Genomic DNA, 18,309 nt, shown 5'->3' with positions numbered 1-18,309 from the left:
AGGAGAGAGAGACTTCACCCACCGCGCATGACAGTGAACGAGCTGGGACTGGCTCGGTTGGACTGGAGCGGACAGTGACAGCAGCAGCTTACATTCGTCGTCTCTTACCGTTATGCGTGGGTTGCCAGCTACTCTATTCTACGAAGAAATAGGTCCGTTATTTTTGAGCAGAAAGAGACTCTCAAGCTGGTATATTTAAGCGAAACAGAAGGCGCTAAAAATAGAAGTGCGTTTGTGTCGTCATAACACTTAACACTATCATACAACGGTAAAAGAAAAATCGGAAACTCCTGGTAGGCTGCAGGGAGTAACGATTAAATGCCCTTAAAATAAAAGACAATAGACCTCTCGGTTGTCATCCGAAGAGGTAACTACAGCAAGCGTATATGACTTGAACCAACCAGTAGTAAAATAACGCAAGGCAAATTATGAAATTGTTATGATACAATAAAAGTTTGTTCATACTTACCTGGCAGACATATCTATAGCTGAATTCGGAAACACAGCTACATACATATCTGACAGGCAAGTTTATTGAACAAATTTTAGAGAATCGAAGCGGATAGCTCAAGCTTCTTATGTTATTGGACTTGCGTTCATTGACGTCGTCTACAAGTCTATTACTTGTACGAGTCTGCGATTGATGAATGAGGGCTCCTACGAATCTTGTCAAAAAGAGCTTATCCGCTTACGCAATATAAAGTTATTGAGATGTTTGTCAATGAGAACTAACCCATTTACAGGACAAAGAGATATTTTGTCAATGAGGGGATACCCACTTACTTGACAAAACGATAGTATATTGTCAATGGGGGAAAGTCACTGAACTGACAAAACGTAATCCAGGAAGTCGAGCATACTATTTTTCCCATTCCCGTATCAATCGAGGAAGGGGCAAGAATCTTGATAAGAGACTGGGCTTTTGGCAGGTAGGACCCCGATGTTCAACTTCGGCAGCGTAGTCCCGAACTTAGGAACTAACAAAATCTATCATCTGAAAAGCCCCTTCAGATGGACTAAAGCAACCTTAATTTTATTTGGCAGTTATGGCAAAGGAAGTCGTGTCTTGCGCTTTCCTGAAGAGCGTCCTCTTGATGAGTGCCTTTGCAAGATCCCTACCGAACGTTTTCGAGCATCATGACGTGGAGGACGTCGAGCTTTTACATAACCCGTAACTGCCTTATCGCAAAGTCTTGACTGCGGTAGAGCAAACGAGATCTTCCCTTGAGCTTTCCTTAACTCCATCCACCTTTGCAAGAAGCAATATTAATTGACAGAGAGCTCTTGAATTTACGAAACCCGAGGTCTTGCTGGGTTTCGAAGACGAAGTTGTCTGTTCACTTTAAGCTTCCTCCAAAGCACTGCTTACTTCACATTCTTTGCAGGTGGGGTAGAAGGTATCACTGAAGGTAGAGGTAAAAATTCTTTAGGCCCAAATCGTAAACAAGAGCTCGACGAGTTCAACAGAAACGTTCAGCCAGGTGACACACCTGGCGTGCGCTGGTGCACGCTCTGCGTCCACTGGCGCGCGCTCGGCGTCCACTGGCGCGCGCGCTCGGCGTCCACTGGCGCGCGTTCGGCGTCCACTGGTGCGCGCTTGGCAAGTGCACCCACGCGCGCCATGGTGTCCATCCGAGCGTCCCGTCCAAGCCGAGCGTCCAAAGAAGCGTGCAGAAAAGCGTCACGCTCCTGACAGGCGTCAAAACAAGCGAGAGAAACTGCCTTCAGGAAGAGCGAGATACATCTCGAAGAGAAAATCCGACTGCACGAAGCAGTCTCGGAGAGGGTGATCGTTGTGAGAATACGAGCGGCGAGGGGAACGACTTCTTATTCTCACAGTAATAAAGCTCGGACGTCCGCTCTCAAAAGCGTCCTGCTACTATGACTTCTTTTTCGTATTTCTCGGTGGAAAGACGGACACGGGTTCAGGCGACGTTCGCCTTCTTACTTCTCACTGAAACGCATAACGAAAGAGAGAGAGAGAGAGAGGACGTGAAGCGTCCTCTTCTATAGCTTCTATTTAGAGGCGCAAGTCCTTCCGAAAGCTCCAAACCCCTGCACGGGAAGGACGCTTCGGAGGACGAGAAGCAATCCTTCAGGATTCGTGCACGTGCACGCACTTGGCAGTCTGGGGAGTTTCATCAGATAACTGCCGAAGGCACGCCAGATCGGTGGGGTTCCTCGTAACCCTCCTTCGGCTTTCGACATGCTCTCTCCCCGGGTCCTGGGAGTCAAGCAGAGGTCCCGGCCTAGAGGCGAAATAAGGCCGATCTGACGCACCCTCCACTACACAAGGGGCACTGACACTGCACTTAGCCACTTCACTTTTGCTCTCTAAAGCAAGCACTTTCGATTCTAAGTTACGAATCGAAAGAGTATCAGAGAAAGGGCAATTCCTCTACAGACACTGTTTTAGGGCCCGAAGGCAACACTACAGGGTTAGGAGTAACAATTACAGAAGTAGCACTCTTCACAGCAATGAAGGAGAGCGAGCACCTCTCGCAGACATATTCATAGCCCGTAGGCCATACTACAGGGTTAGGCAACATAAAGTCTACAGGAAGGTTAGCAGGTTCACTACCCTGACTTTTGTTACTGATTAATTGCGTACATACGAATCATACGTCTTCCTTACGGAATTAGACATGTTTACTGATTAATTGCGTACATACGAATCACACGTCTTCCTTACGGAATAGACAAAGTCTCACACTCCTTACATGACAAATCTCAACAAAGAAGCAAGACCCATACCCCTTGTGCATACCAAGTGCGGATCTACCGAAGCTTTAGGTAGCCACACCCTATCTTTGCAGACAACCCCCTCTGAAATTAGCCTAACTAGATTCAGATATCTTATGCAAAAATGAATCAATTTAAGATAGCGTATGCCTAGCCACAAATCCAAGTAAATAAATCAAAAGACAATTAGGATACTTAGCGGCAATGAAGTTTCCAAAATCCTAAGACGGAGGTACTGAAAACAGGTGTTTTCAGCACCGGCGACAGAAAAATTATGAATAGAAAATGGGAATGGTTCCTGATACCCGCCTCCCAGCGGCGGGAATGGGTACTAACCACCTGGCCGACCACTGCGTGTGTCGGAAGTTTTTGAAATTCTGTCGGACTTCAGAAAATACAGCTATATATATATCTGACAGGTAAGTTTCATGAACAAAATAAATTTTATAGGGAATAAATAGTTTTACAAACAGAAAACAATGAGAAATAAATATAAATGTCTAATGAAATTAACAAATGAATATTTGACATAACTTTTATGGAAGACACTTACTGGCATAAGGAAGACTGAAAGTAAGGGAGAGGGAGGACTAGAGGTTATTGCTTGGAAGGGCAATTTCCCTCCAAAGAAGGACTCAGGTTCAAAGACCTATCTGGGGTTACTTCTATTTATATTTTACTGGCACTATCTGAGGTTACTTCCCCAATTCGTTTTTTACTGGTACTAGGCAGCTTGAGTCACTGGACCCTTGTCGCACAACAAAACTGTCTGACATTTGTGTCTAGCATTTTTTTTTATTTGTCTAAAGTTAAATACAGCATTGTCATTAAACATGTTGGAGGCATGGATTCCAACAGCTTTGTTGGGATGATAATTCTCCCGAAATCTTTTTACATCAATCCACTTTGCAAACATGTCCTTAATCACTGAAGTAGGCATAAGTACGCCCCTTTGCTTTCTGAATTTTTCAAGCCAGCTTCTGCTGGCCTTAAATTCACTAACAGCAGTACTTATAGCCCTTTTCTCACTGAGATCAGCACGCAACATCCTCCAACACTTTGCTATGAGTTCTTTCTTAAATTCTATAGTGTTTCTCACCATTTTTACAGAAGAGCTAGGACTTGGTTTGAATCTTTTCCTCTCCTAATCTTTCCTTTTTAGCACAAATGTGCAATCTACCCCCTTGTTCACGTTCTGCGATCCCAATATACTGCAGCTTAAGACTTTTGAACAACACCACAACAAGACTTACATCCCAAAACTCCTATCAGACAGAGAGCTCTCTCCTACCTAACCAAACAGCCATCGCACGTATCCTTTTCTCCTCACTCTGTTATTGTACCTTTCCACCCAACACCATCGCCATCTTGTCTTCTATGACATCAAACCCTATGATGTCACAACTTAACTTAAATACAGTGGACCCCCGTATTCGCGGATTTCTCTCGGGAATGTTCGCCCACATTATTCGCGAGAAATTCGCATATTCTCAGTATTTTTCTATGAGAAATATCCACAAATTCCAGTTTTTTTATCAACTTCATCATAAAATGCACTTTTTGTGATAAAACTATTAAAAAAACAAGTATAATAATGTTTAATGGGTTTTTCTTGAGTTTTAACTAACAAAATAGGTTGTTTTCAGTGTTTTTGTAGGGGTTCCAACTATTCACGGGGGTGGGTCTGGTACGCATCCTCCACGAACACTGGGGGACCACTGTACATCAAGACATTTTCTCAAATCAAACATGTGTTTCCCATACACTGAACATCAACCACATTCCACCAATGCAGAAAATAACAATAACCATAAAAACAAAATAACTGACTAAACTGATATTTAATCCTTTGAAACTTTCTTTGGCCCCATGATGGCTTATTTGGCAGTTTCACTCGAATAAAAAAGCACAAAAAGCACAAAAAACAATGAACACAAAAGTAAAATGGGGCCTAGTCAAGTGTTGGCCCTAGGAGGAGCGTTTCCGAATGTACAAAATCTGAGGATGCGTAAGAAACCGGGAACAAAATTTCGTTGGAAAAAGTCTACAATAAAACAAATCGTATGAAAACCTGCGCGTACAAAAACTGAAGTTCCACTGCATTCACTTCATTTGGAAATGCTGTACACTGCAAAAGTTAATTGAGTTGGATTCAAGGTGTCACTTAGGCTTTATATAATCTTCATTGCTTCAAGAATTTCATTACCTCCCAGGAGGGGCAGATCCCAACTGTTTGCCATTGCAGAATCAAAGCAAACCAAGATGTTATCTTTATGAAGAATAAGCTGTTTGTTAGATTGATAAAGATCACAGCATTACATATATAAGGAATTGTACAATGCTTATACTGACTGAGAATGGAAATTAAAGCAAGCATTACTTAAGTCAATATAATAATTTTTACTTCTCTTTGTGAATCTATTCTATATCAATAACCTTATAAACTACTTCAATAAAAATAAAAAAACCATGATAGTAACATACAACCTAAATCTAATTTTGCTTTAATTTTAAAAAAATCTTACCTTTCAAAAGAAAGTAGAAATGTCGATAAGTAGCATCTAGGAACTTGGTTGGGAACAGACAGAAAGCCACATGGAGGGATTTTTGTCTTCAGTGCTAATTGCTGCGGCAAAAAGCATTGCCCAATTATCTGAAGAACACAAAAGAAATATTTCTGAAGAACACAAAAGAAATATTAGATGGTTAAAATAAATATTTATGGTTGGCACTTAATTCAGTTCAATGTTTCATCACAACCACAGTAAAATGTGTGTACAGTTATCTTATGGTTGACACTAAATTCAATTCAATGTTTCACCACAATCACACTTAAACTAGTATTTTGAGGTATCCTACCATTGTCTAAACATATCTTAACCTTATTTCACAGAAACCTACATACCTTTGTTCTAAAGGTGCAAATAATTTAGGTGACTACACCTAAATTATTTGCACCTTTAGACCAAAGGTATGTAGGTTTCTGTGAAATATGGTTAAGATATGCTTAGACAATGGTAGGATACCTTAAAAATGATATTGTTATGATACAATAAAGTTTGTTCATACTTACCTGGCAGATATATATATAGCTGTATTCTCCGAAGTCCGACAGAATTTCAAAACTCCCGGCACACGCAGTGGTCGGCCAGGTGGTAGTACCCATTCCCGCCGCTGGGAGGCGGGCGTCAGGAACCATTCCCATTTTCTGTCAGATATTTCTAGTGCCACTGTCTCCTGAGGGGAGGTGGGTGAGCACTTTGATTATATATATCTGCCAGGTAAGTATGAACAAACTTTATTGTATCATAACAATATCATTTTGTTCATGAACCTTACCTGCCAGATATATATATAGCTGAATCCCACCTTTGGAGGAAGGGGGAGACAGACTCGGATTTTGGGAAACAATTCCATTTACATGATTGATATCCTGGTTCCTTACCTGTTAGCATAGCTGACTTCGTGAGTACCATCACCCAAGTCTGCTTCTGCTTTACTAGAGACTCCAGCAAGGTAGTGACCTGCGATGCTGTTGAGTTCTAGAGGATCTGTCAACTGGGGCGTGACCACAAAACAACTAGATCCTACATTATAAACCTCCAATTTTTTGGGTAATGCATTCCTAGAGGTGCCAGCAAGGACGTGACCTGTGTAGCTGGTGCGCTCTAATGAACTGTCACGGGGAGCGTGACCACAATGTGACAGATCATATAGGTGTTGATTAGACACCGAATGCTGTTAATGCTTCACTGGAGGTGCCAGCAAGGGGGGACGTGACCTATATAAGCTGGTGCGCTCCAGATGATTTGTCAACGGGTACATGACCACAAGTGACAAAAAACATTTTACCCTATTATGAGGGCGAAGCAAAAACATTACACCTGACCTAGCCTATCTGGTTAAACTTCGTATAACCAAGGCTAATGGAGGGAAGTCCGCCTAAGGCGGCCGACCCAAGACTACAATAAACTAAACACCTAAATAAGCATAATAAACTAAAAATAAAAAATAAAAAGAAATAAAATTAAAAAGTCCAAACTAACATATTATTTCCTAAATGATAGGAAGAGTGCTACTCTCTGTACCCAATATAGTGTCTGCTGCAAAAAATATGGGCCCAAAGAGCAACAGTTCTCGTATGTAGTCCTCACCTCCCGAAGGTAGTGAGAGGCAAACACTGAATTACTACGCCAAAATGTGGCATTCAAGATGTCATTAAGTGCCATGTTCTTTTGGAAGGCAACCGACGTAGAAATAGCCCTCACTTCATGCGCATTCACCTTCAACATTTCATATCACTGTCTTGACAGGATGAATGCGCTTCCTTGATGGTGTCCCTCAAGAAAAAAGCCAAAGCATTCTTCGACATTGGTAAATTTGGCTTCCTTACCGATCACCACAAGTTATCCGAAAGACCTCTAGCAATCCTTAGTCTTCTGTAGGTAGAATTTTAGAGCCCTGACAGGGCACAGAACTCTCTCTGGCTCGCCCCGGCCCAATGATTTCGGCCATCCCTTAATTTCGAAGTCCCTAGGCAAGGGTTGGACGGATTTTCATTTTTGCCAGGAACGTTGGGCTCAAGGAACAAACGCGTTATAACCTTAAAGCCCACGTATTTGCTAATCGCTTGTACCTCACTGACTCTCTTCGCCGTCGCCAGAGCAGTCAGGAAGATAGCTTTTCTAGTAACATCCTTCAGGGAAGCCGTATGCATAGGTTCGAATGGACTGGACATGAGAAACTTCAGAACTACATCCAAGTTCAAGACGGCAACCTGGGTTGTTGAACCTTCGTTGTTTCAAAAGATCTCAAGAGATCGTGAAGGTCTCTGTTGTCCGCCAAATTCAGGCCTCTGTGCCTAAAGACAACTGAAAGCACACTCCTATACCCCTTGATTGTAGAGACTGCAAGTTTTAGATCCCTTCTCAGATATAAAAGGAAGTCAGCAATATGGCTCACAGAGGTCGTGGTGGAGGAAAATGCCGTTCTTCTTGCACCAACTCCTGAAGACTGCCCACTTCGATTGGTACACTGCATTGGATGAAGCTCTTCTTGCACTGGCGATAGCTTTCGCCACTGACCTAGAAAAGCCTCTCGCTCTGGCCAACTTTTGGATAGTCTGAATGCAGTCAGACTCAGAGCGGAGAGATTTCTGTGGTACCTCTCGAAGTGGGGCTGTCTGAGTAGATCTGTCCTTACTGGAAGCATCCTCGGGAAGTCTACTACGAAGGCCATGACCTCTGTGAACCAGTCTCTCGCCGGCCATAACGGGGCAATCAAAGTCATTCTCGTCCCTTCCGACGCCGCAAACTTTCTCATGACTTCCCCTAGGATCTTGAACGGGGGAAAGGCGTACAGGTCCATCCCCGTCCAGTCCCAGAGAAGTGCGTCTATCGCCACTGCCGCTGGGTCGAGTACTGGGGAGCAGTACAGTGGAAGCCTCTTCGTTCTGGACGTCGCAAGATGTCCACTAGCGGTTACGTCCCACCCCATAACCCCCACAGCTCTTGGCATACCTCCTGATGCAGAGTCCACTCGGTGGTGGCAGAAGTTGACCTCGTCTGCTGAGGAGATCTGCCCGGACATTCTCTACTCCTGCTACAAACCTTGTAAGGATCGTGAACGTCCAGTGCCTTGCCCACAGCAAGATCTCCTTTGCCAGTGCAAAAAGGGACCGAGACTGTGTTCCTCCCTGCTTCTCAAGTACGCCAGAGCTGTGGTGTTGTCTGAGTTGACTTGGACTATTCGATGAGAGACTTTTTCTTGGAAAAAAAACTGGAGAGCTAAAAAGATGGCTGCCATTTCCTTTAGGTTTAGTGCCAGGACACTGTTCCCCTCTCCAGGTGCCTGACACTTCTTCCCCCCTAATGTTGCTTGCTCCCCACCCCGTGGTGGACGCGTCGGAGAACAACACTAGGTCGGGGCTCTGAAGCTTGAGAGACACGCCCTCCGACAACTTCACTGGATCTAGCCACCATTTTAAGTGATGTTTTACCTCTCTTGAGGAAATTTTTAAACTCATATCCAGATTCTTGCTTTCTTTCCAATTTTCCTTGAGAAAAAATTGTAGCGGTCTGAGGTGCAGTCTCCCCAAGGAACAAACTTCTCCAGCAAGGAAATGGTCCCCAGCAGGCTCATCCTTCCCTCACCGAGCACGAATCTTTCCTTAGGAAGGCTGTCACTTTGTCCTAAACATTGCTGCTGACGTCCCTGGGACGGAAAAGCTCGAAAAGCCACTGAATCCATCTGAATCCCAGATACAAGATGGATTGGGTTGGAATCAGATGTGACTTTTCGAAATTCACCAGTAGTCCCAGGGACTTCACCAACGATAAAGTTGTTTGAAGATCCTTCAGACACCGCGTTTGAGTGGAGGCACGAATGAGCCAGTCGTCCAGGTACATAGAGACTCTGATATTTGCAAGATGAAGCCACCCTCGCCACGTTCTTCATTAAAGTCGTGAAGATCATAAGGGGCAGTGCTCAATCCGAAGCAAAGCGCCCTGAATTGATAAACTGTCCCTTTTAGGACAAACCGAAGATACTTCATCGACTGTGGATGGATGGGGACGTGGAAATACGCCGTCTTTGAAGGGTCTAATGAAACCATCCAATCGTTGTCTTAAGGTCCCAAGAAAACTGACTGAGGTGTCTCCATCTTGAATTTCTGCTTCTGTATGAACCGATTCAGACTGCTCACATCTAAGACTGGTCGCCAACCTCCTGACTGGTTTCGGCACCAGGAAATGTTTCCTGGTTGTAGAAGCCTGGAGATTCCAGGTCTACGACCTGTTCCACCGCTCTCTTTTCCAACATCTGCTCGAGCAGATCGAAAAGGATTGTTGCTTCTCCTGATGGTAAATAGGGATAAATCCTTGGTGTCGTGCACAGTGGGGAGGTTTCAAGAAAGGAATCTTGTACCCCGCTTGATGACGTTGAGCGACCAGCTGTCCGCCTTCCTTTCTATCCAAGCTTTTGAGAATAGTCGAAGCCTGGCTCCTAATGGTAGCTGAAGGATATCTGGTCATTTCTTTCACCCCCTCTTGATCGTAGCCGAGACTCTGCTCTGAACGTGTACTTACTCGAGAAGATGTTCTCGAGGAAACTCCACCTCGAAAGGGTTTCTGCTTCTTGAACGGTTGCGCCCGTGCCGACGTAGAAGAAACAACCGTACGTTTTGCCGACTGAGCTAGGAGGTCTTGGGTAGCCTTCTCTTGTAGACTGACAGCCAGATCTTTGACCATAGCCTGAGGAAAAAAGATGGCTCGAAAGAGGCGCATACAACAAATTCTGCCTTTTGAGAGATAGAGACCGCCTTTGCAGTTAAAACCACAATAGGCCGCTCTCTTCTTCAAAAATCGAAGTGCAGAAGTGCGAAGCCAACTCCTCCGAACCATCCCTGACGGCCTTGTCCATGCATGCAAGCACGCTGGACAGCTCCTCGAGGCTAAGCGAATCAGGAGCTACGCAACCGGTTATCCAAGACCCCTAAACTCCAATCCAAAAGTTGAAAACTTCTATCGTACGGAAGAGTCCCTTTCATATGATGGTCCATCTCAGAAGGGTACCAGGGCACTTTCGTCGTCGACAAAAGGGATCTCTTCGGGTGGCATCTACCAAGGTAGCGAAGTCACCTTGGGACGACGAGGGGCTATAAAAACCTATCTCCTCCCCTGTCTCATACCAAAGACCTGCCTTTACCTGTCAGTCTTGAAGGGGGTAGGGCGAAAGCGTTTCTTGTTTCGGGCTTTCTTGACTCCATCCAATTCTGCATTTTTCTTAAAAAGCCCTTTTTGTTGATAATGAAGTAGCCATCTTCAACAATCCTGGAGTCTTGATAGCCTTAGACGATAGCAATTGTGAAGGAGGCGACTGCGGGGCTTCAGGTTTAAAACTTCTCTTCAAAGGAGGTTCGAAGCAATTGAACCAAAACCTGGTAATCTGAAGATACTGCTGATGGTTGTTCTTCAGTTAATTCCTCCGACAAGTTTCCTTCTTGAGATTCATTACTATCCTCCGAATCTCGGCGAATGTCTGAAGAAACATTACGTCGTGCGTCCAGTGCGCGCCATGCCTGGCGTCAAGCCGAGAGTCCTGCCGAGCGTCACGCTTGGCATCCAGCCGAGCGCCCCGCCCGGCGTCGAGCCGAGCGCCCAGTCGAACGTCAGGCCTGGCGTCAAGTCTCGCTGCCGCCTTAACGTCGTGCTCTGCAGACCTTCGTGCACAAAATCTGGAAGGCGAGGTAACAGGAGAAAAAGCGAGGCGATGAGAAGGAGAATGCCTGGATCTCTTGACTGGCAGTTTATCATCCTTCCTCCTGTGACGTGAATTATCCTCTTTCTCTGCAACTAATAAGGCAATTTGATGTTGCAAATTCTCAATCTTCTTCGATTTAGGGCTGATCCTGTGAGAAGACGAGGGGCGAGGGGAAGCCCTCCTCCTTCTTACATGGACCGCCACAGGTATATCCTTAGCGCAACCAGGGCGCTCAAAAGCATTGTCGTCAAAAGACATCCTCTCCGGCGACGATCGCAACACAGAAGAAGAGAAAGGACGTGAAGCGTCCTTCTCCCTTAGACCAAAATTGCCGGTCGCCTGTGCGACACCTTGCACCTTTGCTCTCTTTTGCGGTGGAGAGTCTTTGAATTGTTCTGGAGACGACCGCAAAACAGAAGGGGCTAAGGGATGTGCAGCGTCCTCCTCTGAGGAATCAAAGGCGGCGGCCGCCTGTGCGGCATCTATCGTCTTTGTCCTCTTCAAAGGGCGCGATCGCTTCCGAAAGCTCCAACCGCTGCGCGGGGAGGACGATTCTGATGACGAAAAGCACTCTTTCAAGATCCGTTTACGAACTTTGGAAGCCTGGGAAGCGCCCCCAGGTCTTGCCGAAAGAACGTCAGATCGGTTGTCCGACCCCCCTTCCGCAACACTCGGAGCATTATCACTACACACCACTGCACTATTAACACCTTCCATGCTTGCACTTTTGATTCCAGGCTACGCAAAGATTCAAGAATCATTGATAGGGTATTACCCTCCACAGACACTAATGTAGGGCCCGAAGGCATCACAGGTTTAGGAGGGATAAATTCCACTGATGTGTAACTGGCGTTACACTCCTCTTACCCTATCTCTTTCTATTTTAGACACATATGATTCATACGCCTTCCACGCAGAATCAGACATACTCTCACATTCATTGCAGCGATCATCAAACACACAAACATGTTTCCGACAATTCGCGCACACTGTATGAGGGTCTACCGAAGATTTCGGTAGCCTCACCTTGCATTCTTCCACACCACATACTCTGGCGCTAGTCGAACTAGATCCAGACATCTCAAGTTTAAGGAAAAATCAAGCCAAATTCAAAACCAATCCACAATTAGCGTATGCCTAACCACCGATCCAAATCAAATAACCAAAAAATCAATCGGGATACTCAAGTGACCAAAAGAGTTCCAAAATCCAATGACGGAGGTGCAGAAAACACTTGCTGGCTGCACCGGCGACAGAAAATATCTGACAGAAAATGGGAATGGTTCCTGACGCCCGCCTCCCAGCGGCGGGAATGGGTACTACCACCTGGCCGACCACTGCGTGTGCCGGGAGTTTTGAAATTCTGTCGGACTTCGGAGAATACAGCTATATATATATCTGCCAGGTAAGGTTCATGAACAAATACTAGTTTAACCTTGCCTAGTCAATAAAACCAAACAATCTACAGATATATATTTATGTTCAAGATCATTTTTATGTCTCCTAGATATACAATAGTTTTATAAAGTACGTATAGGAGTATTCCTAGTATGAGTCAGAAATAACATTGGAAACTTGCAAACACTTTCGTTTATGACTTTTATAAACAGGTTTCTCTCTCTCTCTCTCTCTCTCTCTCTCTCTCTCTCTCTCTCTCTCTCTCTCTCTCTCTCTCTCTCTCTCTCTTAAGGATACAAATGCAGCAGATTTTTTGGTTTTTGCTGAAAATGGAAGCCAGGAAAATTTGAAGTGCCAGAAAACATTGAAAGGTGCCCGGAGTTCAAAATTTGACAGTGGGCTTAAAGAGTGGTTTAAGCACAATGTAGCAAAGGTGTAAGCATTTCTGGGGAGATGATTATGGAGCAGGCCAGAATTTTCATAAGGAACTAAGCCTAACAAATGACAGTGAAATTTCCTGTGGTCTGGCTGTGGCCTGTAGTGTCAAAGCCATGCCCCAAATATAGATGCAATCAAAGATAAATGTTGACGGTCTCGTCAATGGGTGCGCCCATGAAAGATGGTACTCAAATGAGGAAGAAAACCCACGACCCCCACCCCACCGAGAACATCAAGATATATCATAAGAGCTTCCTGCACTCTTAGTACCGTAAGGAGAACTCTATGAGGAAGATCATCACGAAGTACATCATCCCCACTGAAGAGGGCAAGATGGTGGACCTTATAATATATTACAAAAACAGGAGAATATGACAAATTTTTTATAAATTTGCATTTTTATAACTAACAAACCTGAAGTCTTAATATTAGGATGTATACTAGTGCCAGTTGGAAATCTGGTATAATTAATAAAAAAAAAATAACTTGTGTGATTCAGGGACTATTGGCATCTGTACCTGGTCACAGGGTATTGGTAACTCCCACAATGCCCTGGGCATCCCGTGACCTATCAGTTACTCTTCCAACCCAGTTTAGACTGTTAGAGGGGTGGTTCGAGGTGGGGCTTTATATGTTAAGACCTCAGGTTTGTTAGTTATGAAAAATACAAATTGATTAAAAATTTGTTATTTGTCCATATACAAAACAAACCTTCAGTCTTAACACTAGGACAGACTTAGTGGTGGGAGGTAAATCTCTTAACTGACTGGGAGTTTGCCACCTTTCATCTATTTCCAAATAACCATACAGTGGGGCCTCGTTATCCACGGGGGATAGGGCCCAGAACCCCCCCGTGATAAGTAAATACCCGTGTTATCCTGATACCCCCCTCAAAAATTGCTTAAAACTGCCAATAGTTAACCCACCCAAGACCACTATTCCAATGTTTATAACTGCCTACTTTAGTTCAAACACCAAATATGTTTTCAACTATCACCTAAAACTAAATTCAAGACAGTTTTAAAGTTATTGTACAAAATTAGCCTTAAAAAATAAATGTTTATGTACTACTGTACATATGTAGCCTACTAGCCTAGGGATTACAGCTAGAAGCCTACATATGCATGGTGGGCCTCTTTTTTTTTTACAAGGAAAGAGAGGATGAGTGGTAAGAGAACTATCAAAATATGTAAATCATATGGGTACTCACCAACAATCTATGTTGATAAAAGATGGCGACGATTTTGCAGTGCAATCCAGTAATATAATAACGATAATGCTACCAACAGTATGCAGCGAAACATCTCTTCCCTTCGTCACAACACGTTAATACTAGTAAATTCCACGTAAAAACCTTCATCTGACCTTTAGGCGTCTTTCCCATAAGAGTAAAAGAATCAGGGCTTTTGGATGCCACATAATTAACTCGTTTATATGGGTACAATTTAAAGAACGCGCCGCACACCACATTTCATAACAACAACAAACAAACGTGAGTAGGCCATGTTTGCCAACTGGGAATGGCAATTTCTTGCTAGATTTTGTTCCATAAAAGGCTAAAAAAAATCACATACCGTATATACTCGAATAACGTGCAATCTCCCATATCGTGCGACCCCCTAATTTTCACCAATAAACAGTGGTTTTGTGTTTTGTCATGTATCTCATGTATCATGCAAGTTCATAGGTTGGGTGGTTTAGCCTGCTAATGGCCGAGTCATTCAGATGTTTTTTTGTGCTGATGCTAGTCAATTTACGGTAATTTTCTTATTAATCTCGAGAATTGAATAGAAAATCTCAAGATTAAAAAAAAAAAAAAAAAAAATCCCAAGATAATAATTGTAATTGTAAAAATAACACGCCTTGGAGTCCTTAATCATTCTCTCTCTCTCTCTCTCTCTCTCTCTCTCTCTCTCTCTCTCTCTCTCTCTCTCTCTCTCTCTCAGGAATAAATACGTACGTACTGTAATTTGCAGTAAATGTGTAGACATTGTGTGCGTGTTTAAAAAAATGTGCAGTACACACACATTCCGATGTTTCGGTTTTTTTGAATTTTCAGATTTCGGAAATGTGAGGTCAGATGCATAATCCAAACAAACACCACTACTTGCAGCAAAAACATTTTTTCCCTTTATGTTTTTCATTATTGTTATTTATTAATTACAGTTTATTTAAATAAATATAATATAATACTGTTAAATGAATGTGAGATAATTAAGATCACCTATAATAAAATAGTGGGACAATTAATACCATATGTTCACTAATAGGTATTATTTTCAAAACAAACATTCCGTAAAAACACAAAAAATATATGTGCATAACAATCAAAAATATAATAATGTTTTGCAGTTCAACTTGTGAATTTTAACAATAAGTATGACTATATAATATATTTTACCATATCGATCTTGAAGTTGAAGAGTCGTAAAATTCTGAGGATGGTCCGGGAAAAAGGATTTGTACTTTGTGATTACGTATCGCTACAACACCATGTGGTATTTTCATACCACTATATTGATGACGCATCGCTACGACACACTGGTGTTTTTCATACCACTATACGTTAAAGTTAAAAACATGACATAGAATCGACTTTGCGACTTCGTTCACTTTGATATTTTTAACGATACAATAACTATCATTTGTACTACTAAACCATCTTCACATAAGTAATTTTCGTAAGATATGTGTTGTTGCAAAAGCTAGCTTATACATAAAAGGCTTTTATAATTTAAGTCATCTTAGATATACATATGCACCCAAACTCATTGTGGGGAAATTTACTACTGTTTCTCGGATATTGAAATACTTTAGCATCATTCAAACACTTTAATAATATAAGCATAAATACTAGGCTATACATATTTACATCGTATACAAATACTACATACAGTTATATACACTACTTTTATATACAAAGTTAACAGTTATATACACATACTTTTATATACAAAGTTAATCATATGAGTAGTGATCAGACGACAGCTGTGCACTGGACTACGTACCGTACTACTTGGAAGATAAAACGAACAAAATTTTGTTGTTGTTAGTCGCCGGGATAGATTAACATTTTTCCAGAGATTAAAAAGCTGAATTTTGTTTTGAAGGTATGTCAACCGCGATATTATATTATTGTTTCACGAAGGAATAATTATATAAAGAAAATTATTGAGTAATTTTTGCCGTCAGCAGTCAGAAAATCACGAACATGGTAACGTTCAAACCTAGTGCCATCCATGGCGTATGTCTATAAATAGAACAGAAGCAGAGGGCAGTCATTGGATAACAGATCTCCATGGCTACCAACCAACCAATCAGGTGTTAGTTATACTACTCTGTAATTTCTTAGAATGAACGTTTACACACACGAAGCTAACGATGATGTATGTGTTTTGCATACAGTACGTAGTTTTAGTTTTTATTATTAGTGTAAGTATTTTACTGATTTCATGAAAATAGAATGATTCCTTCTCATTACTTTGAATGCAAAATGGCTTGAAGATTCTTCCGCAAAAAGTAAGAGAAAAAAAAATTAAAAAAAAACCTTAGAAGATGATACCTATTTACTAACGCGGTTGACATACCTTCAAAACAAAATTCAGCTCTTTAATCTCTGGAAAAATATTAATCTATCCCGGGACTAACAACAACAAAATTTTGTTTGTTTTATCTTCCAAGTAGTACGTACGTAGTCCAGTGCACAGCTGTCGTCTGATCACTACTCATATGATTAATTTTGTATATAAAAGTATGTGTATATAACTGTTAACTTTGTATATAAAAGTATGTGTATATAACTGTATGTAGTATTTGTATACGATGTAAATATGTATAGCCTAGTATTTATGCATTATATTATTAAAGTGTTTGAATGATGCTAAAGTATTTCAATATCCGAGGAAACAGTAGTAAATTTCCCCACAATGAGTTTGGGTACATATGTATATCTAAGATGACTTAAATTATAAAAGCCTTTTATATATAAGCTAGCTTTTGTAACAACACATATCTTACGAAAAATTACTTATGTGAAGATGGTTTTAGTAATACAAATGATATTATTGTATCGTTAAAATATCAAAGTGAACGAAGTCGCAAAGTCGATTCTATGTCATGTTTTTTCCTAAACGCGTTGACTTAAAGGAGAACGTTATTTTGGTTGTTTTATCACTGGCACAAACCCATAACAATGCAGTGTATGTATGATAATTCTAAACTATTATTCACTACCAAAATAACGATGATATTTTGTATTGAAAATTAATGTTACGTATATTCCAAACATTATTACTACGTAGCATGAATAGTACTATAAACATTTCGGAAGATAATCTTGCTGTGAACGCTACCATAATTTGATTTTCATATACGTACGTACATTTTGTCAGCTGGCTGGCCTCGCATAGATAAAATTGATTTCACTGATATGGAATTACTCCACGAATAGCCTTTTTATTATGAAGATATGACGATAATATATAAGGTAAAAAATGCTTTTATGTATTTCGTTTACGCTTCGTCGCCAATAACAAACAGCAATACTTACGATAATCTATGACAAATAGCGTTTGTATGACTTCATTGTTCAGAGAAGTTATATACGAATACTGCCAAAATAATAATGAAGTTCGAATTAATTTTAGCCTTAATGTTATTACTACTGTAATTACACTACCACTACTATTAAAATTTCTAAAAGTTTATCAAAACAAAAAATGTCGCTTTGAACGCAACCGTATACATAAACCATTTTCGTACGTAAAGGTATATGCTTACATTTTGTGGCTGGCCACTCCGACGATAAGTTGAGTGCAATGATGTGGAATTATTCTTCGAATAGGCTATTTATTATGAAGATATGACTATAATATATATGGTAAGAATGGTTTTTATTACTTTATTGTCAGTTAATATCATAATGTGAATGTTTGTGTACGTTGGTGGTTATCGCACTGCAACTACGCTTAGCCTACCAATGAACGTCGTACATAAACCTTGAATAGGCTATTTATTTCGAAGATAGGACAATAACATATTAGGTGAGAATGGTTTTATTACCTTTATTGTCAGTTAATATCATTATATGAGTCTTTAAATGAATGTTGGTAGTTATCGGACCACGGCCGAGGGTTAGCCTACCGAAAAACATCGCATACGCAACACAACAAACCCGTGATGCAGCGATTCATACCAGTGATGTAACATGAGAAACGGTCCAAGAAAAAACCCGTGATTAACTGGATCCGTGAATACTGATCCGTGAATAAGCGATGCCCTACTGTATTCTAAGACAATGGACTACAACCTAGGAACCAAAGATATATGAGAATCTATCGGTTTCCCTCTCTGGGTGTTTTATACAATACCATAACTTATTGCATTTACAGAAGATGGAGAGCTATCTGTTCTCATAGGAAACTCCAGTCCCTGTATGTGGATTTATTATCACCCCACTCTCTCCCTGCTACT

The 18,309-nt window shown here is 41.7% G+C and overlaps 1 protein-coding gene across 1 annotated transcript in view; it reads right to left on the bottom strand.

Moving 5' to 3' along the window:
* The window catches only part of LOC135217275 (deoxyribodipyrimidine photo-lyase-like), a 282,698-nt gene that overhangs the window by 59,927 nt on the left and 204,462 nt on the right, over window positions 1–18,309 (bottom strand). The window contains 2 exon segments of the mRNA XM_064253015.1: window positions 5,268–5,348; window positions 5,351–5,395. Of these exon segments, the coding sequence (XP_064109085.1) occupies window positions 5,268–5,348; window positions 5,351–5,395 (126 nt within the window).

The sequence above is a fragment of the Macrobrachium nipponense genome, chromosome 7 (assembly GCF_015104395.2).
Source record: "Macrobrachium nipponense isolate FS-2020 chromosome 7, ASM1510439v2, whole genome shotgun sequence".
NCBI classification, from domain to species: Eukaryota; Metazoa; Arthropoda; class Malacostraca; order Decapoda; family Palaemonidae; genus Macrobrachium; species Macrobrachium nipponense.
The sequence above is the reverse complement of the archived record's forward strand: the minus strand, read 5'-3'. Positions and strand labels throughout refer to the sequence as shown.